Source organism: Condylostylus longicornis, unplaced genomic scaffold, assembly GCF_029603195.1.
Source record: "Condylostylus longicornis isolate FDR11 unplaced genomic scaffold, ASM2960319v2 ptg000006l, whole genome shotgun sequence".
Classification (NCBI taxonomy): Eukaryota; Metazoa; Arthropoda; class Insecta; order Diptera; family Dolichopodidae; genus Condylostylus; species Condylostylus longicornis.
The window spans coordinates 2,240,366-2,257,753 of NW_026577975.1; the positions used below are offsets into that span (position 1 = coordinate 2,240,366).

Here is a 17,388-nt window from a genome sequence, read left to right on the forward strand (position 1 = left end):
TTATAGTACTGAAATTACTGAGCTTCATAAATTTAATTTGAGTTTCAAAAGTAACGTTAATTAATTTATAATTTTTTTATGTTAATGGAAAAACGCGTTTTTGGAGGGAGTGCCTGTACAGTATACATTCGTAATTTGGATAAACTTCTATTAGAGTTTCAAATTTCGGGGAATGATAAAATGTGTGAAAATAATTATCGTAAATAAAAAATTAATTAAATTAATTGAATCTTATTTTATAAATCTCTAAAGTATTTGTGCATTTATATTAAATTATTTTTCAAGATTTAAGATATTTTTATTTAAACTATAAGTAGATCAAGAATATTTAATAATTTTCAAAAAAATCTGAGTACGTATGTAATGTAAGTGAACTATGTCTAGACTATTGGAATTCACTGCTCGTTGGTATGTTTAAAATTTTTGTATATATAAATCATTAAGAAAAATTAAATTAAATAGTAAAAATTAACTGAAGGTTATTTAAGTCAATTAATCAGAATATTTATCAAAATTTGAAATTTTCGTTTTAAATCCAAAATTAATTCGAAATCTAGATTTAACTAATTAAGTCTATTTTGCTGGCATTTGTTTATTTATTAATTTTTGAATTACAAACGTATTCTGTGTTACGAAATTTTTATTATGAAGGTGCAGTACTTAAAATATTTCGTTAAAAAAGTGAAAATTTTTACTTCTGATAATTAGATGTTGGAAATATCTTATTGCTTAATTAAATCTATAATAAAATTAAACCTAAAAGGACGCAATCTGTACGCAATATACAATACGATTTTTAAAATACTGCGCTTAACTAGAATGAAATTAAAGAACTCACTTAGAATTTGAAGATTTCCGAGTATTTTGAATTTTCGCCGTCTCAATTCGCCGCTTAAATTCATCATTTATTTCTGTTAAAATATTTAAATAATAAAATCTACATGGTAAAAAAAATTGCATATTCTTACAATTGTATTTCTGACTTATTACTGTTAAAAAAATTAAATATTTCTGTACAGAAATACGAAACTAACAACAAACATCGGTCGAATAATCGAAACGAGAAACGTCAAAGAATTCTAATTTCGCTCAAATTTCTAATAAATTTCTCATATTTAACAAAAAATAATTTATTGTCTATAATATTAGCAATTAAGGTAGGTATATATGGAACAAATTTTTGCATGATAATGTAGAATATAATTTCCAGAGAAATGGGATGTTGAATAATATTAAAATTTAGTAATTTCGTTTTAAACCAATTTTGCTTGTATATACTTACAGATGTTTGCGTTAATATTATAAATTTTGCACATTACAATAATTTTAATGTTGTAAGAAACTCCCTACATAATAATTATTGCTTTTTTGAATATTATATTTAACCATTCTGCACTTGACCATTCTCATAGATTTTCAAACTTTCATAATTTTTAAATGCCACGTTCAAATTGTTTTTATTATGTAAATTAATGTTTTACAAACATTTTCTAGGTACACGATTTAAAATCATTTTCTTTTAAAGTCAAGATCCTCTATATTATATAATTTGTTTGAAAATCTTAAAATATTTTGTTATAATTATATATGCAGATATATAGTTAGTCTAAAGAACCTTAACAAATAAGATGTTTTGTATGCGCATAGCATGCATTCCTATTATAATGTAGTTAAGTATTACAATTTATGTAAATATATATACATATATGTATATATAACATTTGCAAAACATAAATTAAATAAAGTATAATCATGCAACGCTACACTCAATTTATAATAAGGAATTCGTTCGAATTTTTTTCATAAAAACTAGTATACAATTATACGAATAACTTTTCAAGTATTTGAATAAAATTTAAAAGGTTATTACCATTTTGGCCATAACCTTGCCTATTACCATATTATTATCCGTTTTAATTGACTATTTTAATTAAAAAAAAATCTAATTTAAGAAGAAAACTTGTATGAATGACTGATTATAAATGCATATGTTTATGTACATGGGAGTGTTTACACTATACTATTTTAATTAGTATGTAAAACTAAGTTACTAATTTTGTTCACATATGTATAATAGTATTCAAATTTTTCATGTACATAGAAAAGTTTAATTACTAATTAAATTTAATTTATTTTTAAATTACCAAATTAAATTTAATTTTAATTAAATTAATATTAATGGAAATTAAATCAAGATGCCTTATACGTGATTTGAAGGCTGATTTTCATTTTTTAATTATTTAAAATTTTTTGATTATTTAATAGTATTTTGAAGCTATTTTATATAGCTAATCAAACTTATAATGTTAGAAATGAGCTGCTTGGAAAGTTAGAGTTAGAGTTAGCTGAATTTATCAAGTAGGTTCACGGAAAGTATATTATTTTAGACATAATCTTTATTCAGGCTTAATATAATTTCAAATTAATTAGTTAACGTGTATGCTGGAATTATTTATTATGGCGGAAAATAATTTGGGAAATTGTATATATACATAATAATTATAATATTTTAATAATTATTAGAAAAATTATGTTTGTTATTGTTAGTAAGGTTTATTTAACATAGGTAGTCTTTAGTCTTTGTTCAATGAAGGTGTGTCCCACGGCCGTTTCACATGACACTAAGCACTAGGTCGAAAATGAAACCCATCGGCAATTCTCGAAATTGACCAACTCCCTTCAATACAATCAGCCAAGTCAAAGAAACAAATCCACTACCTTTATAAATCTCAGCAGCTTAGCCAAGGAGACATCTGATAATTCATTCAACGTATCTAAGAACAATTTACCCAGTATGCGTCTCCTCTTCCCTATCAAGAATGAACATTCATAGGAATGGACATCCACATTTTCTACCGTCGTTTCTGATCGTCTCGAGAGACACCCGAAGACATCCGTAAAAAAACGAAAGTTTAAGGAAATATTCAAATTAAATTAAAAATTTCTGTGAGCCTTGTGGAAAATAATAAAATAATTCCAAAAAAAATTATTTTGGAATTTATTGCAAAAATAAAATATTAAAAGTGAAAAATTTAAATTTTCACTCGTATAAAATCATGAGAACTCGCGTTGGTATGATCGAAAACTACTGCAAAACAAAAATACAAAATTTTTTTTCATTACATTTTTGATGCTTACTTACTTTCAAACAAACTTCAACTTGAATAATTAAATTTCTACATACTGATATAGTTTCGACGAAGGAAAATAATGGCTGGATTAAAAATAAGGTTTTTAATCCGACAACAAAAAAATTTTAACCATAAAAATATTTCGTTTTCGATTTTAGCGTGGGATCTATTTAAAGATGCGATTATTTTTTATTTGTTTAGTTGGTTAAGTTTCTGTTATTATTTGTAAAAAAAAAAGAAATGTGTGTTTAGTTGGATTACATGGTATAATTGTTTTTATACCATTTCATTTTTTAAATTTTCATTTCAATTATGTAAAAAAAAAATAGAAGAAGATCTTTATAATATTATATACACTAGATATTTCGTGACAGTTAGTGGAAGTGAGCAAAAACAAAAATAAAAATATTTTCCATGAATACTCGTATTTTTCAAACTCATTGTTTGAAAATTAAAAAAGTACAATTAATGAAAATTTTTAAAATAAATAACAATCTAGAGTATGTAGGTTTGTGTAAACCTATGGTGCACACATACTCTACTCTTTTTTGGTGGTAAAATTTAAAATTTAAGAAAAATATTTAATTTATTACAAAAATATTTGCTTTAAATTTTAGGGTTTTTTAATATCTATAATAAAATAGTATTAAAAAATATTGCAGTATTGTCATTTTTTAAAAGTTTTCTTCAAAATATAACATAACCTAAGATGACAGAATAAAAGAGATGACGTTTTGCATTTTGTCATTTAAGTTTTACACATTATTTAATATGTACCATGATTTGAATTGTCAGTTTAAAATTAGAATTGTGGTTTATTTATTTACATATGTATTAAGCTAGGACAAATAATTAATTTTACTCAGAATTCACAGGGGAAAGCATGCGTTCGGTTAAGCGCAGCTGACGTAATTATTTAATACACCGAGTGTTTGTTTAAATCAATTGTCAAAGCAAAAAATTTTTTTATGTTTACGTTTCATTTGACATTTTTAATATTTACCGTTACATATTGAATTGTAGTAAATCTACTGCATTTACTTTGAAATTGAAGTTTAGCATTAATTTCTGTATTGTATTTGAAAACAAACATGATACTAAGAAATAAAATAAAAAATTTCTAAGTAGCTACTGGATAATATTTCAATGACAGTTTCAAAATAAAATTTATTAAAATTTTATATTTTTCAAATTTTTATAATAATTTTTTGAATTTTAAATTTTTTTTTCAAATTATTATTATGTGATGTTTATGAAATTCTCTCTTTTGTTATTAGTGGATATATGTATGTATGTAGGCAAAATACAAATAAAACAATAATAATTTGAATAGAAACAAAAGCAGAAAAAAAAAATCCAAAGAATTAAAAACAAAAAGTGTTAATAATGACAACAATAAGTGTACAGTGTAAGAGAATGCGCGAATTTAAGCACGAGATGAATTAAAAAGTATAAAACGAAAAAAAAAGTTCATAAATTTACTATTGAAATCAACCAGGCATATAACCAGGCAAAAAAAAATAAATTATTTTTTATTTTCGGATTATTTTTGTACTCACTGTACTCACCTATGTACTCCTATTGTTTAAAGTACATTGACAGGTCAGTTTTAGTTTATTATGTATTTTGTTTGTTTATTTGAGTGATTGTTCTCTGTGTTGTAGCTGTGATTGCAATTTTTTTTTTTTTAAATTATGCGTTGTGATGAGCACATATTTTTCTTCTTTTTTTTTTTCATAAAATATAAAATTTTTGTTATTTTTTCCAGCATTTATAATTATTCATCATAATTTTGAAGCAAAAGAAAAACAAAAAAAAAAGCAAAAAGAAAAAGCTATGCAAGTTATTTTAATTGATGGTACATGGGACTGTTTATCTTCTCTTTTTTGTCTTAAATAAATAATTATATTTTAAAGATGTTTAAGTTAGGTAACATAATAATAATAATAATAAAGATGATGATGTTGATAATGATAGTTGAGTTGATGATGATGATAGTGATAATGATGCTACTATGCTGATGGATGATGATCATGATGAATTATTAAACAATGAATTTTTAAAATTGTTAGTTTTCTTTTATAGTTTTTTTTTTTAATTACAATTTTATAGTGAAAATTAAACAAAAGAAAAGCACATAAATTTTTGACATATTTCACTATGATTTCTAAAATACATACATACATATATGACTTTTTATGTATAAATCTAAGTATGTATGTACATAAATATTTATAAGTGAAATAAATGCCTGTAGTATGTATAATTATCTATAATATTGTTCTTGGTTTTCGTATATGATGAGCACTTTTAAGTCGAGCAATTCGTTTTTCTTTCGTATACTTTCGGGCAATTGATTTTGATTTGTATGTAAATACCAAAATATACAGTTTGCCTCCTTATATCCATAACAGGAATCAAAACACAATCGGTTAGTAAAATATAAGTTGTTTACTTCGTTGGAATGAGCTGAATCGTTTTATATAACGAGAAGGGTGTGACATTTTTACATTTCAGTGTTTCAGTCCTATGATCGTATTATCTGCAGTTTATTTTAATTACTAAAAATAAAAATCTTAATTTCGAACTCCTGCTACTTGTGAAAATCATTATGATTAATTGTTATATTTCACTTTTGTTATATTTTCAAGTTTTTGTTATAAAAAAATTACAATATTGACTCTTTTAATGATTATCAAAACCCCAAATAGAAATGTCATGCTATATTTAGATACGCTCAATTATCCTACAATTGCTGTGATCAACTTAAAAAATTTTCTTCTATACTTAAATTTTTTCTATTATTTTAAACATATTTAAGAAGAGGCGGAAAATTTAATTTAATGAAAAAAAAAAAATAAAAATGTAAGTAATAGATTAAAGTGAAATGTTTTCCCTTAACTGGTATTCAAAAATTTTATAAATAAATTAATGAATGACTATTGTTAAAACAAAAATATTGATGAAATTTAGTAGCTAGTAAATTAAAAAAAGAATAACAAAATCATCCGAACACAAAATAGTGGGCAGTGAACTTAGCAAAATTAAACAAAGAATTTCTCTATTTTATAAATGAATATAGAAAATAGAAAATCATGTAATATAATTGATTGGATAAATCTTCTTTAAAAAGGTGAATTAAGAGATTCTAATTAAAATTTTGTATTTTTTTTGTTTTGTCAGCTCTTTTCAATCACTGACCTACATGAATTTTTTTAATATACCTACTTATTTTATAATATTTCATTTTTAAATTTCTTAATTTGGAATTCTTTCCTGTGTTGAATAGATTTAATTTACTTCTATTTTTAAAAACCATTTAAAAATTTATGTTAAATAAATTGTTTAAAATTCTGTGGCTATAGATAACGATGGTGTAAGTCGGTTTTGATAGAATTAAATCTATATTTGCTGACGTTCAAATTACGGTAATTCTGTATTACTCTATATGCATATGGAAGAACAAATTGTGCTACATGTAATGCTATCGTGTGGCATTAGTTTATGTTCATGCTAAAATATTGAAAATAACATTGATAATAGCGAGCAGTTGAAGATCCAAATCAGGAGGTTTCAAGGCGACTGGCCTCTGAAATACTTTAAAAAAACCATGGTGGAATGAAGATTTGACGAATTTCAGAAAGATAATCACTAATCAAATATAACTTTAATGTCTGCTACGGGTCTTGTTACAAGCAATATCCAATCCCTCTTTCCTAATTAGTATTAATGGAACGCTGACCTATAAACGTTCATAAAGTTTCTTACTTTATTGGTGAATACGCATTTCTCTTGCGATATCGAGACGCCTCCAAGTACTACTAAATTTAGGCGGCTAGCTGGTTGACATAGCTGGAATTTCTTATAACTAGTGAGAAGATTGTCTGCGCTATGAACACAATTTATAGTTCCGTACCTTATACGCTCATTAGATGCACCGAAGTCCCTTCCAAAATCGTAAAAATAATTTCCTTTTTTAAGAAATCGTTAATAATATTTTAACTTGAATAATGAATTAAATGAGTTTGTGTGTTTTACATAATGCTTAAGCTTTAAATAAAAATTGTAATTTTGGGAATGGCAACTATGTGTAAAATTTATTTTGTGATTTTATTCAATTTTATTTTTTAAAAGTATAATATTGTACAAAATTTATTATAACAATTGAAGATAAAATTTTTTGATTTAAAATTTCGCAGATTTTCAATTATTTAAGAATAACTACATTAATATTCAACATTAATATCATTAAATTTAAAAACATTCACCTACTTAGCCCTCCTTCCCCTACTATAATTTTAAAATTCCTCAATATTCTTTAATTAAAATATAATTTATATTTTGGGTATAAAGTTTATTTTCTCATAATTAATCATTTCATATATATTTTTCATAAGTGATGGGCAAAATTATAAAAAATTTTAAATTAATTTTTAATTTTATTAATATTTCATTAATATTTTAATTATTTTTTAATATCACAATTAATCTTTACTTTTTCATATTAAACTTAATTTTTTCAAATATTATTCTAATAATGTGTAATAAATATTTGTTTTTATTACAATAAATAATTAAATTAAAATAATATTTTTTTTTTATTTTTTTTTTCTAATTTACATTTTTGTGCCCACCTAACTACCAATTAACTACCAACAATCAAAATATTATTGAACACCAAACTAACCAAAAAAAAAATTAATAATAATAATAACAAAAAAAAAAACAAAATAAATTTATAAAGCTAACAACAACTAATGCTGAAGAAAAAAGATGTTGTTCTTCTTCCACTACTTCTATAACTACTACTACTACTACTACCACTACTAGTACTTCTGGTGGTATCGATTCAACTATAGAATCAAATCGTATCAATTTAAATTTTTTAAGTTTATTAAGTAATTGGGGTATCAAACAATTTTGCTGGGTTTTAAGTATATTCAACTTTTCATTTGATTGGCTTTATCCTTTATATGATGATAATCAACATTATATTCAGTTTTCGTCGTTGTCATCATCACCATTGCCGTCAGCGTCAACTCAATCTGTAAGTATAAAATATACTTATATAATATAATAATCATATATATATAATTTTGCTACAATAAAAAGTTCTTGATGGTCTTCTTTGATGCTGCTGTTGTTCTTTTTTGTGTTGTATGTTTGATTAGAATATATACATGTGTATTCATACAGTGAAATAGATTTTTGTAAATTTTTAATTTTAAGTAAGATTGAATTCTAGTATTTAATAACAATAAGTATTTTCTAGTTTTGTACTTTTTATTCTTTTAATTTTGTAGAGGTGGCGTAAATGTGTGATCATACATTTTGTATATAATGAATTTGTATGATCATACCAATTGTATGATTAACTTGTATGATCATACAATTTGTATGATGAACTCATATGATCAAACACTTTGTATGATGGACTTGTATGATCATACATTTTGTATGATTAAATTTTATATCTCGGACAATTTGATTATACGTAATAAATTAATGATATGTAGCTTATTTTCGTAAAATTTAATTTTATATCAATATTCAATCTTTTTCTAAAATTCAATTTGTATTAGTAGTTTGTATGTATTTAATAAAGTTTGAGCTTGAATACAAAATGAATTCATTTTTGAATGTCTTCATCTATCGTATCTTAAATGTATACATATATTGTCAAATTAATGGAAAATTTTATAATATCAACGAAATATTCATAACGTCGTTACCCTTGCAAGGAGAGAACTGCATAACTTTGATGACATTGTGTATACATACATATGTGATGGCAAGCGTTTATCTGCTATCATATTTACTCATTGAACTTATTATCTTTAGTCTCAAATGTAATAAACTTCAATCAATTTATTATACATAAATACAATTTTGTTTTATAAATAATGTCTACTAATATATTCGAAAATTTATACAAAATTTTTTAATTTTTTTTAAAGTAAAAGTAAATAATTATTATTTTTTATTCATAATTAATATATGTAGGTAATTAAATTACAGAAATTATAATTATTTAGAAAATATTGTTAACGCCTTAACTTCCTGTTTTAAATTTCTCTGTTATAAAATAGATTTTTTTACGAAATTAATATTAAAAAGTATTTGTTGATAATAAACTTAAAAAAACCAACGTTTTAATAGAATGTGTAGATAAAATAATTTTAATTTAAATAATAAAACAATATTGTAATTATGTAAGAGCATTGATAATGTTAGAAATTGCAAAAAATTTTTATAGTTTTCTTTAAATTATTTTTTTTAAAGAAAATTCAATAAATTTTGTAAGAAATCAGAAATTGATTGGTGAACAATGGTTTTGAATTTCCTTTTTTTTGTGATAAATAAAATTGATATTGATTTTTATCATTCCCGTTATACTACATTTTGTTTTAAAGTTTCTGATAATAACGGAGAATAAATGACTAAAAATTTTGCAATTTTCCCGATATATGTTGGAAATTTGAAATTAAATGTTAAGTCAATTATTTAAACTTAGATTTAGAAATAGTTAAAAAATCCAATGACTGAACGAGTGCAACGCAGAAACAGTTTCCATCTACAGGCAAAATCAAACAATACTCGTAAAATAATAGTTTCTGGAATGACGTTGAGTTTTATGAGCGAATGACGTTAAATACTATTAAAAGTGAGTGACTCACTCTTTACCATGTGGATTTCATATGAAATGTTAATTAATTTAGTGTGGAATTCGAAATTTCAATATGATACTCGTAATTTATTCAACTTTAAAATTTAATTAATTCAACTTTAAAATTTAATATAACTATCTTCAATTTCACAAGAGAAACGAACACTTTTTATTAAAGTATAGAATAGCGGTTTTAAATATTAATGATAACTAGTGTGAAATTGCACGTGAGTTTTAAATGTTTATTATTTTAATATTAAAATTTTACAATTCTCATTTTGAAATTAAAATGGTAGCGATATTAATAAGAACAAAAATTTTTTTTCTTTTATTATAGTCCTGTGTATAGCAGTTTATCACAAAAATTACACCAGACAATTAATTCATATTTAGTGCAATAACTCAAGTTCGGAAATTTCGTTTAATTTCTGACTCGAATTTCTGAAATCCTTCTTTATTGAAAATTGTCGGGAAAGTAAAAATTACTATGTTAGATATTATTACTTTCGATATGAAAGCTTTATTAATCAGAATATGTACACATATGCATATACATACATACGTGTGTATAGCCAATATACTTATCATGAAAAAATAACGATAAATTAAACAGGTGAGATAAGATAATAAAGAAATAAAACAGAAATATTTTTTTTTCTCTGTTTTTTTTTTTGTTTTTTCAATTTTTTCAATTTTATTTTTTTTTTATTAATAATTTGCACTGTTTTTGTTATTGTTTTTTTTTTATTATTATTATTTTAGTATAACCTTATAATTTTAGAATAACTTACCTTAATTGATTTGAATTTTCATTTATGATATTTAGTTTATCGTGAAATATTAAAGAATTAAGGTTATTTAAGAAAAAAACACGATGGAATATGCACCTGTTTAATTTTTAATAAAAAAAAATTCTTATTTTAAATTAAAATTGTGAGAGATAACACTGAGAAAAAGTAATTAAGTGAAATTTAATATTATAATTAAAAAATTTAAAATAAAATTTAAAATATTTGAAAAAAAGGAAGGGATTCGAAATATATAAGAAACTTTTTTTGGAATAATTCAAAAAAGAAAAAATCAGAAAAATGGTAAGGTTTTAGAAAAAAGAAAATTTATTTAAAATTTATAATTATAGTTCGAAAATTAATAATAATTAATTATATTCATAATTATTTAATTAAATTATAATTATCTATAATATCACGATAATATTAGTATGTGTTTATCGATTCTAGAAAAGAATTGCAAATAATGTACTCAGAAAAATTCCAAAGCCATTGTATAATAAAAATTTTTGATAAAATTTTTAAAATTAATATTTATTTAATTTGATTGCAATAATTCCGAAAATATCAATTTAAGTTTGTTAATAGAAGTATATGTATAAATAAAATATGTTGGAGTAGTCAATTTCGAAAAACAATAAAATTTTTCTTTTGTTTTTGCAATTCCGTGTTATTCAGAAATTTAAGATACATTCAATATAGTTCGGATTCGGAGTTATTCCGAAAGACATTAAATGCGAATATCTATAATGCTTATTATAAAGTGTGAAATATTGGAACTAAATTTTAAAATTGAAATTTTTTATTTGAAATATTGCAAGTGTTATAAAAATAGCTGATAGTGACAATATTTTCACTTCTCAAATGCGGACCCTACGCATTTGCCAGTTTTATTGTTGTATATATATTAAAATTATTGTTAATGAAATAAAGTACGGCATGTGGCCTTTATTTTGTTCATCTTATTTACCATTTTTTTTTAGTTATTATTATTATTTACGTTATTATTCATCAACATAATGTACATATAGTCTAAATTTTCTGTTTAATGTTTAATCAGTAAATTTTAATTAAAATACACATTATTTGAATTTTTCTTTATATATTTTTGTACTATAATATGTTAAACATATGTGATGATAAATTAATTTGATAATTTAGCAAAATTTAATAAATATTTTGGAAATTTAACAAATAAAATTTGTGCAAAAATGAACAAGTAATTATGTTTGAGGCCCAAGAAAATAAAAATGCTGCAATAGAATTGAAAGAAAGGAGAGCAATTCGGTTACTTAGTGATTAATAATGGCGAATAATTGTACCTTTGCATCTGATCGAGATAAGTGACTGAGTTTGCGTGTTCAGATGTGTAATAAATTTATGCTCGACTCAACAATTCATAAATGTACATAGTGAATAACTTTTGAAGTTTATTCATTTTCGGCTTTCTTGTGAAATATGTTTGGGTAAACATTTTTAGGAAAAGTACTGTATACCTATACAATATTTGATAAAATAATCTTTTGTGCATATTCTTAGCTGTAATAAGTACAATGTACATGTATTTCTATAATTAAATATAAGTATGTGAAATTTCTTTTCTAATTAATGAAAATTAATTATTTGCTTACGTAAAATATCGAAAAGGGAAATTATTTTATTATTATTGCTTATATACTTATAATTTTCAAATCGTTTTATTATACCGGGAATAAAAATTTTATTTAAACAATGCGATTTCTTTACTTTATCTTCCTATCAAAGTAATTAATGTAGATTTAGCGAATAAAAGATAAAAAAAAAAACAACAAAAAACGAACACGAAGTTTTTTCAAAATATTTTAAAAAAATATTTAAATTTTGTATATTAAATTGTTCGTCTGTCGATATTGTAATGAGAAATGGGGTAATCAAAATTAACACTGCAATTTCTTGGGGTTTCTTTCAAATATTCTGTCAAAGAACACTGAATTTAAAAGTGTATTACAAATTAGAGCCTGTTACAATTGGAATTACTGTGAATTTTACTTGATAACTTCAATCCCTTCGTTATATCAACTCAGTGCCAAATTTGCTGAGGTGCGAAATTTCTAAAATGCCCAAAGATTGCCATTATTTTAAAGTGATATGTGCTTATTCTTTTCACGTCATAAAATATGAAAATATCAAGTAAGTGAAAACAAGTTACAATCAGTGAAACTTTTAGAATTTCATTTTTCTTTAGAATAACAAAACTTTTGTACTTTATATAATCTTTATTCGATATTTTGTTTTTTATCATTATGTAGATATACGATATTATTAGATATACGATATTAATTCTTTTTGTAAATTTTGTTAATTTAATTAGTAAAATTTTAACCATTATTTTGTTATTTTTTCCCATTTTTTTTTAATTTAATTATACAAAATTGAAAAATTGTGTTTTGTTGTTATTGTTTTATATGTGTTTTATGACTAAATTTAACAATGTTTTTATTTGATGTAAAATTGTAGACATAAGACTATACATATATATATATATGTAAGTATTATATATAATGTTCAATATGTTTTCTTCTTATTGAAATTAAATAGTCTGTAGATTTGTAGGAATAATTGAATACGTCTAAAATAAATTTTATATTAATGACAACTAAAAGGTTAAACAAGGTTTTCATTTTTCTTAAAAAAATCACTCATATTTAGAAATTTGAAGTACAATACTCGTATATCCACTGCAGTAAATTTTGGATAATACTTGCAACAAAAAGTTTTTTAGTTGTTGCGGTCAATGTCCAAAAACTATGCACTACTTGAAATTTTCAGATTACAATTTCAAGTATATTCTTTTACTCGTAGACACTTGGTAGTTTGTACTGTATTTGAAAAGAATGTTTAATTTTATATTGTCAACGCAAAAGATAAATGATAAATCATTGAAGCATTCGGAATTAAAACCGAGAGTACCCGAATTAAATACCAAAAAATGTTTATTTTCATTTTTCTTTACCGTGAAAGATCGAGAGTCGAGAATATTTAAAAATTCAAATATTAATTATTTTATTTTATGTCTACAGAAATTCCTCGATTAAATAGTTTTATTTTTGTTAAGATCAATGTCCAAAAATGAGTTATATTAAAAAATACTAAACAACAACTTCAATGATTTTCATTATTATCTTTAACACCTAATCTTCATAACGAATTCAAAGTTTTCATAAAATTTATATTCAAATTTATAATACCAACTCAAGATTCATAATAAAGAGACTATCTTGTCTTCTATATAGTTGAAACTAATTATGTATAAGTGTATATGTTAACAAAACATTCTATTTATAACAAGAATTCAATATTTATATTTGTTTTTTGTCTATATATTCAGAAATTCAAAGATCATATAAGTATTTATTTTATGTTTTCTTTCTTTCCGAACATTTTGTTTAGTATGATAATAAACTTTTAATTAGTTTCATTAATTTTTTACCGAATATACCACTGATAAAATTTCAAAAACGAAAAAAATACAATTCATATTTGATAAAAATGATTATTCATTCTGTAGGATATTAAAATGAAAAAAAGAGACTTCTACAACCTTTTGTTGCTACTTCAACAACTGATGGTTATATTTTCATTATAATTTAAGTTTTCGGAGTAATTGTTTCGGAGTAAGTAATTTCGAAGTGTTTGAAAGAATTTCCAATTTTTTATTAAAATAATTTAGATACAAGGAAAATTCGTGTACTGAAATTTTGGAAAAAAAAAAGTTAAAGTCATATTCAAAATCTGGATGAGAATTGAATTCTGAGTTAAATTCGGAGTTCTTTTTATTTTTGAAGTTTGCTAAACAAAGTGGAAACATTCCGAATTTATTTTCGACTTCGATTATCAAACTGAGTTTAAATCTGACTTTTCCACCGATTTCACTTATACTTTAATTCTGACTCCGATTCTGATATACAATCTGTAATCAAAAGTAAGGCATTCTGTGCTGTAATTAATCTGTAATTAAAAAAATGTACATATTGTACAAATCTTCAAATGCCAATTATTGTATCAAATTTCAGGGCAACTTCAATGCTCGTTTTTTACTTTATACATAACATTCGAAAATACAACTCCTACAGAAAGATATTCTATTGTTTTATGGGAGCTTTTTTTTTCTATATACAGGAGTTTTTCAACAAAAATTAGTTCAATTATTACAATATTTAATTAGTTCAATGTTGCTGCGGTAGAATCAAATCGTAAATATTTTATCTACTTATCAAAATAATTTAATCTACTATAGATTTCATTACAAATTTAATTAGATAGTTAGATACATGTTTATATTACATAATTAAATCGAGTAATATATGTTTGATAGGTACTAGAAAAGTTAGGAAACTTAAATAATATCTATATACATATATATGACAAGCGGCAAGAAAAAGTTCAATACTAGCGGTTTCGATTTTATTGTCATTTAATATTTTCTTACTTTACCAGTAAAATAACATGACTTCATATTAATTAAGTTTGCTAATTACATGAGTATAAATTATTTTAGATGAGATAATTATAATTACGACATTATTAACGATATTTCGATATTAATAAGTGATCATTAGAATTTAGATATCTGCCTTTAAGTAAATATAGTCTTATACTCGTAGTAATGATGATGCAATAACCATTAAAAAATAAACTGTTATACTTATTTAGTTAAGTATGCGCTCATAAATTTCATTTAAATCTATTAAGAATACTCTAATATTGTACAGGTTTATTTTAATTTTCTTTTCGTCCGTGCTCTATTTCTTAAGACTTGTAACATTTTTTCTTCGCTTTAAAATGTTATACGAACGGGTACATAGCATGATATATGTTTAAAATTAACAACATTAATCATGGAAGGAATTATTAAGATTATGTAAAAATAATTATTTATTTAACTTATAATTTGCATGGTATATAAAAGCTGTGCTTTGTGATTATTTAAAATTGCTTTGAAAAAATATTTATATAATTTAGAATATATAAGATTTCAAATTGATAGTATGATTCTGGACCATTGCTAACGTTAAAATTATATAATGTGAATTTATTATGTAAAATTATTGTTTTCATTTAACATTTCATGTTAATTATGAAAAAAATGGTACGTGTTACTTTAATTCATTTTAATATTACGGTTTATACGGCATATAGGTACCTAGATATATTTTGAAATTTAATGCTAATGTGAATAACAGGTCAGTTCATTCGGTTAAAACAACTCTTTAACAAAATTTAAATTTTACAAGAGATCAATTTGAAAATTTTCCGCAGTATAGATAGAGAAAGTATATTTTTGTAGATGTTTAAGAATATTCACAAATTGAATAATATTTGTACGTTTTATTAATTGGTAGCAAAGAGAATTTAAAAATACATTAACCTAAACTTTGGAAAAAATGTCGTTTATAGCATATGCATTAGTATATTGTCATTATTTTGATTTTATTATTTATTTAGTTAAAGGTTAACGATTCTTGTGATTGGTATGAACTTAAGCATGTATACACATAAAACGTTTCATTAATTTTTAGTAAATTTGAATTTCATGTCAATGCCAAAATTGCAAGAATGTTATTAATATAATAAAAGTGTGACAAAATATTAAATGCTATAATGTCATATATCGCAATGTGTATTTCAAAAGTTGAAATTTTTAATTCCGTAACTCTATCTGAATAATTCTAGATTTTCGAAATTATAAAAATATCTAATATCGTAAAAAATGCAATATCGTAAATTTTAATATCGTAAATTTTTTATACCGTAAATTTTAAAGATACAAATTTCATAACATAAATTTTTGATTAGTGCTAATATTATTCTGTAGAAGCGATATTAAAATTGTTAAATATTGTAATTACTATGTATTGAAAGCCTTATCGTTGAATCATTGAAAAATGATTTTTTTCTCAATAACTGTTTAAACATAATCAATGTTATTGTAAAACAAGAATTTAGTCAAAAGAAAAATATCTAATAATTTTTTTAGGTACGACATCTTTGTTTTAAAATTATTACTTAAAATATTATCAACATACACGCATGTACAATTCAATACCTTCTGGCAGATAAAAATTTCATGTTGTAAATTTTCTTTGTATTTCAAATATTTTTGTAAAAATTTTTCTTTACAAATTAAACTTAATTTAATTGGAATGTTGAAAAGTAAATAAAAAAAAATTAAAAACTAGGTTATGACATTGTTTAAGTAAAGGTACCAAAAATTTGTTGTTAATGTAATAAATAAGTTGCTGTTATGTTATATGTTATGTATAAAACTTGTAAATTAAATTTTTGATTAATTATTTGGTTGATTGTTTTTTGAAATATTATTTAAGAAAATTTTAATAACTATTAAATAAGATCAAAAAAAAAAATAATAAGAAAAGAGAAGGAGAAAATCAAAAAAGTTAAAAGAGTCCCGTTATACTGAAATAACTAAAAGACCGACAAAAAAAACAAAAGCAGAACAGCAGAAAAAAAAAACTGTATTACCTTTTGATCATTATATCATCATATTTAGTAGAAATGAGATAGAAAAAGAAATCGTGATAATTTTTATTTTCTTTTTTTTTGATGCATCATTACACAAATATAATTACTTAAGTCAAATATTGACCGAAAATTACAACATTTTAATAACAGTAAAACAATTTAAAAGAAAAAAAAACAACATAAACAAAATGTTACCAAGCAGTTGAGTGTATAAAATTTAATTACTGTGAAATTTTTATGAATTTAATATAAAATATTTTAAGTACATTATTTCAAGTAT

At 22.9% G+C, this 17,388-nt stretch overlaps 1 protein-coding gene across 3 annotated transcripts in view; it reads left to right on the plus strand.

Annotated features, from left to right (window-relative positions):
- The window catches only part of LOC129618264 (uncharacterized protein DDB_G0288805), a 61,350-nt gene that overhangs the window by 27,146 nt on the left and 16,816 nt on the right, over positions 1 to 17,388 (plus strand). The window contains exon 2 of one of the 3 annotated variants that reach the window (XM_055533058.1): positions 7,876 to 8,178. The exons of 1 other annotated variant lie outside the window; for it this stretch is intronic. In XM_055533058.1, the coding sequence (XP_055389033.1) occupies positions 7,876 to 8,178 (303 nt within the window). Of the gene's footprint in view, positions 1 to 7,875; positions 8,179 to 10,674; positions 10,890 to 17,388 lie in introns of those variants that run through there. One more of the 3 variants, XM_055533071.1, reaches the window with a different exon arrangement.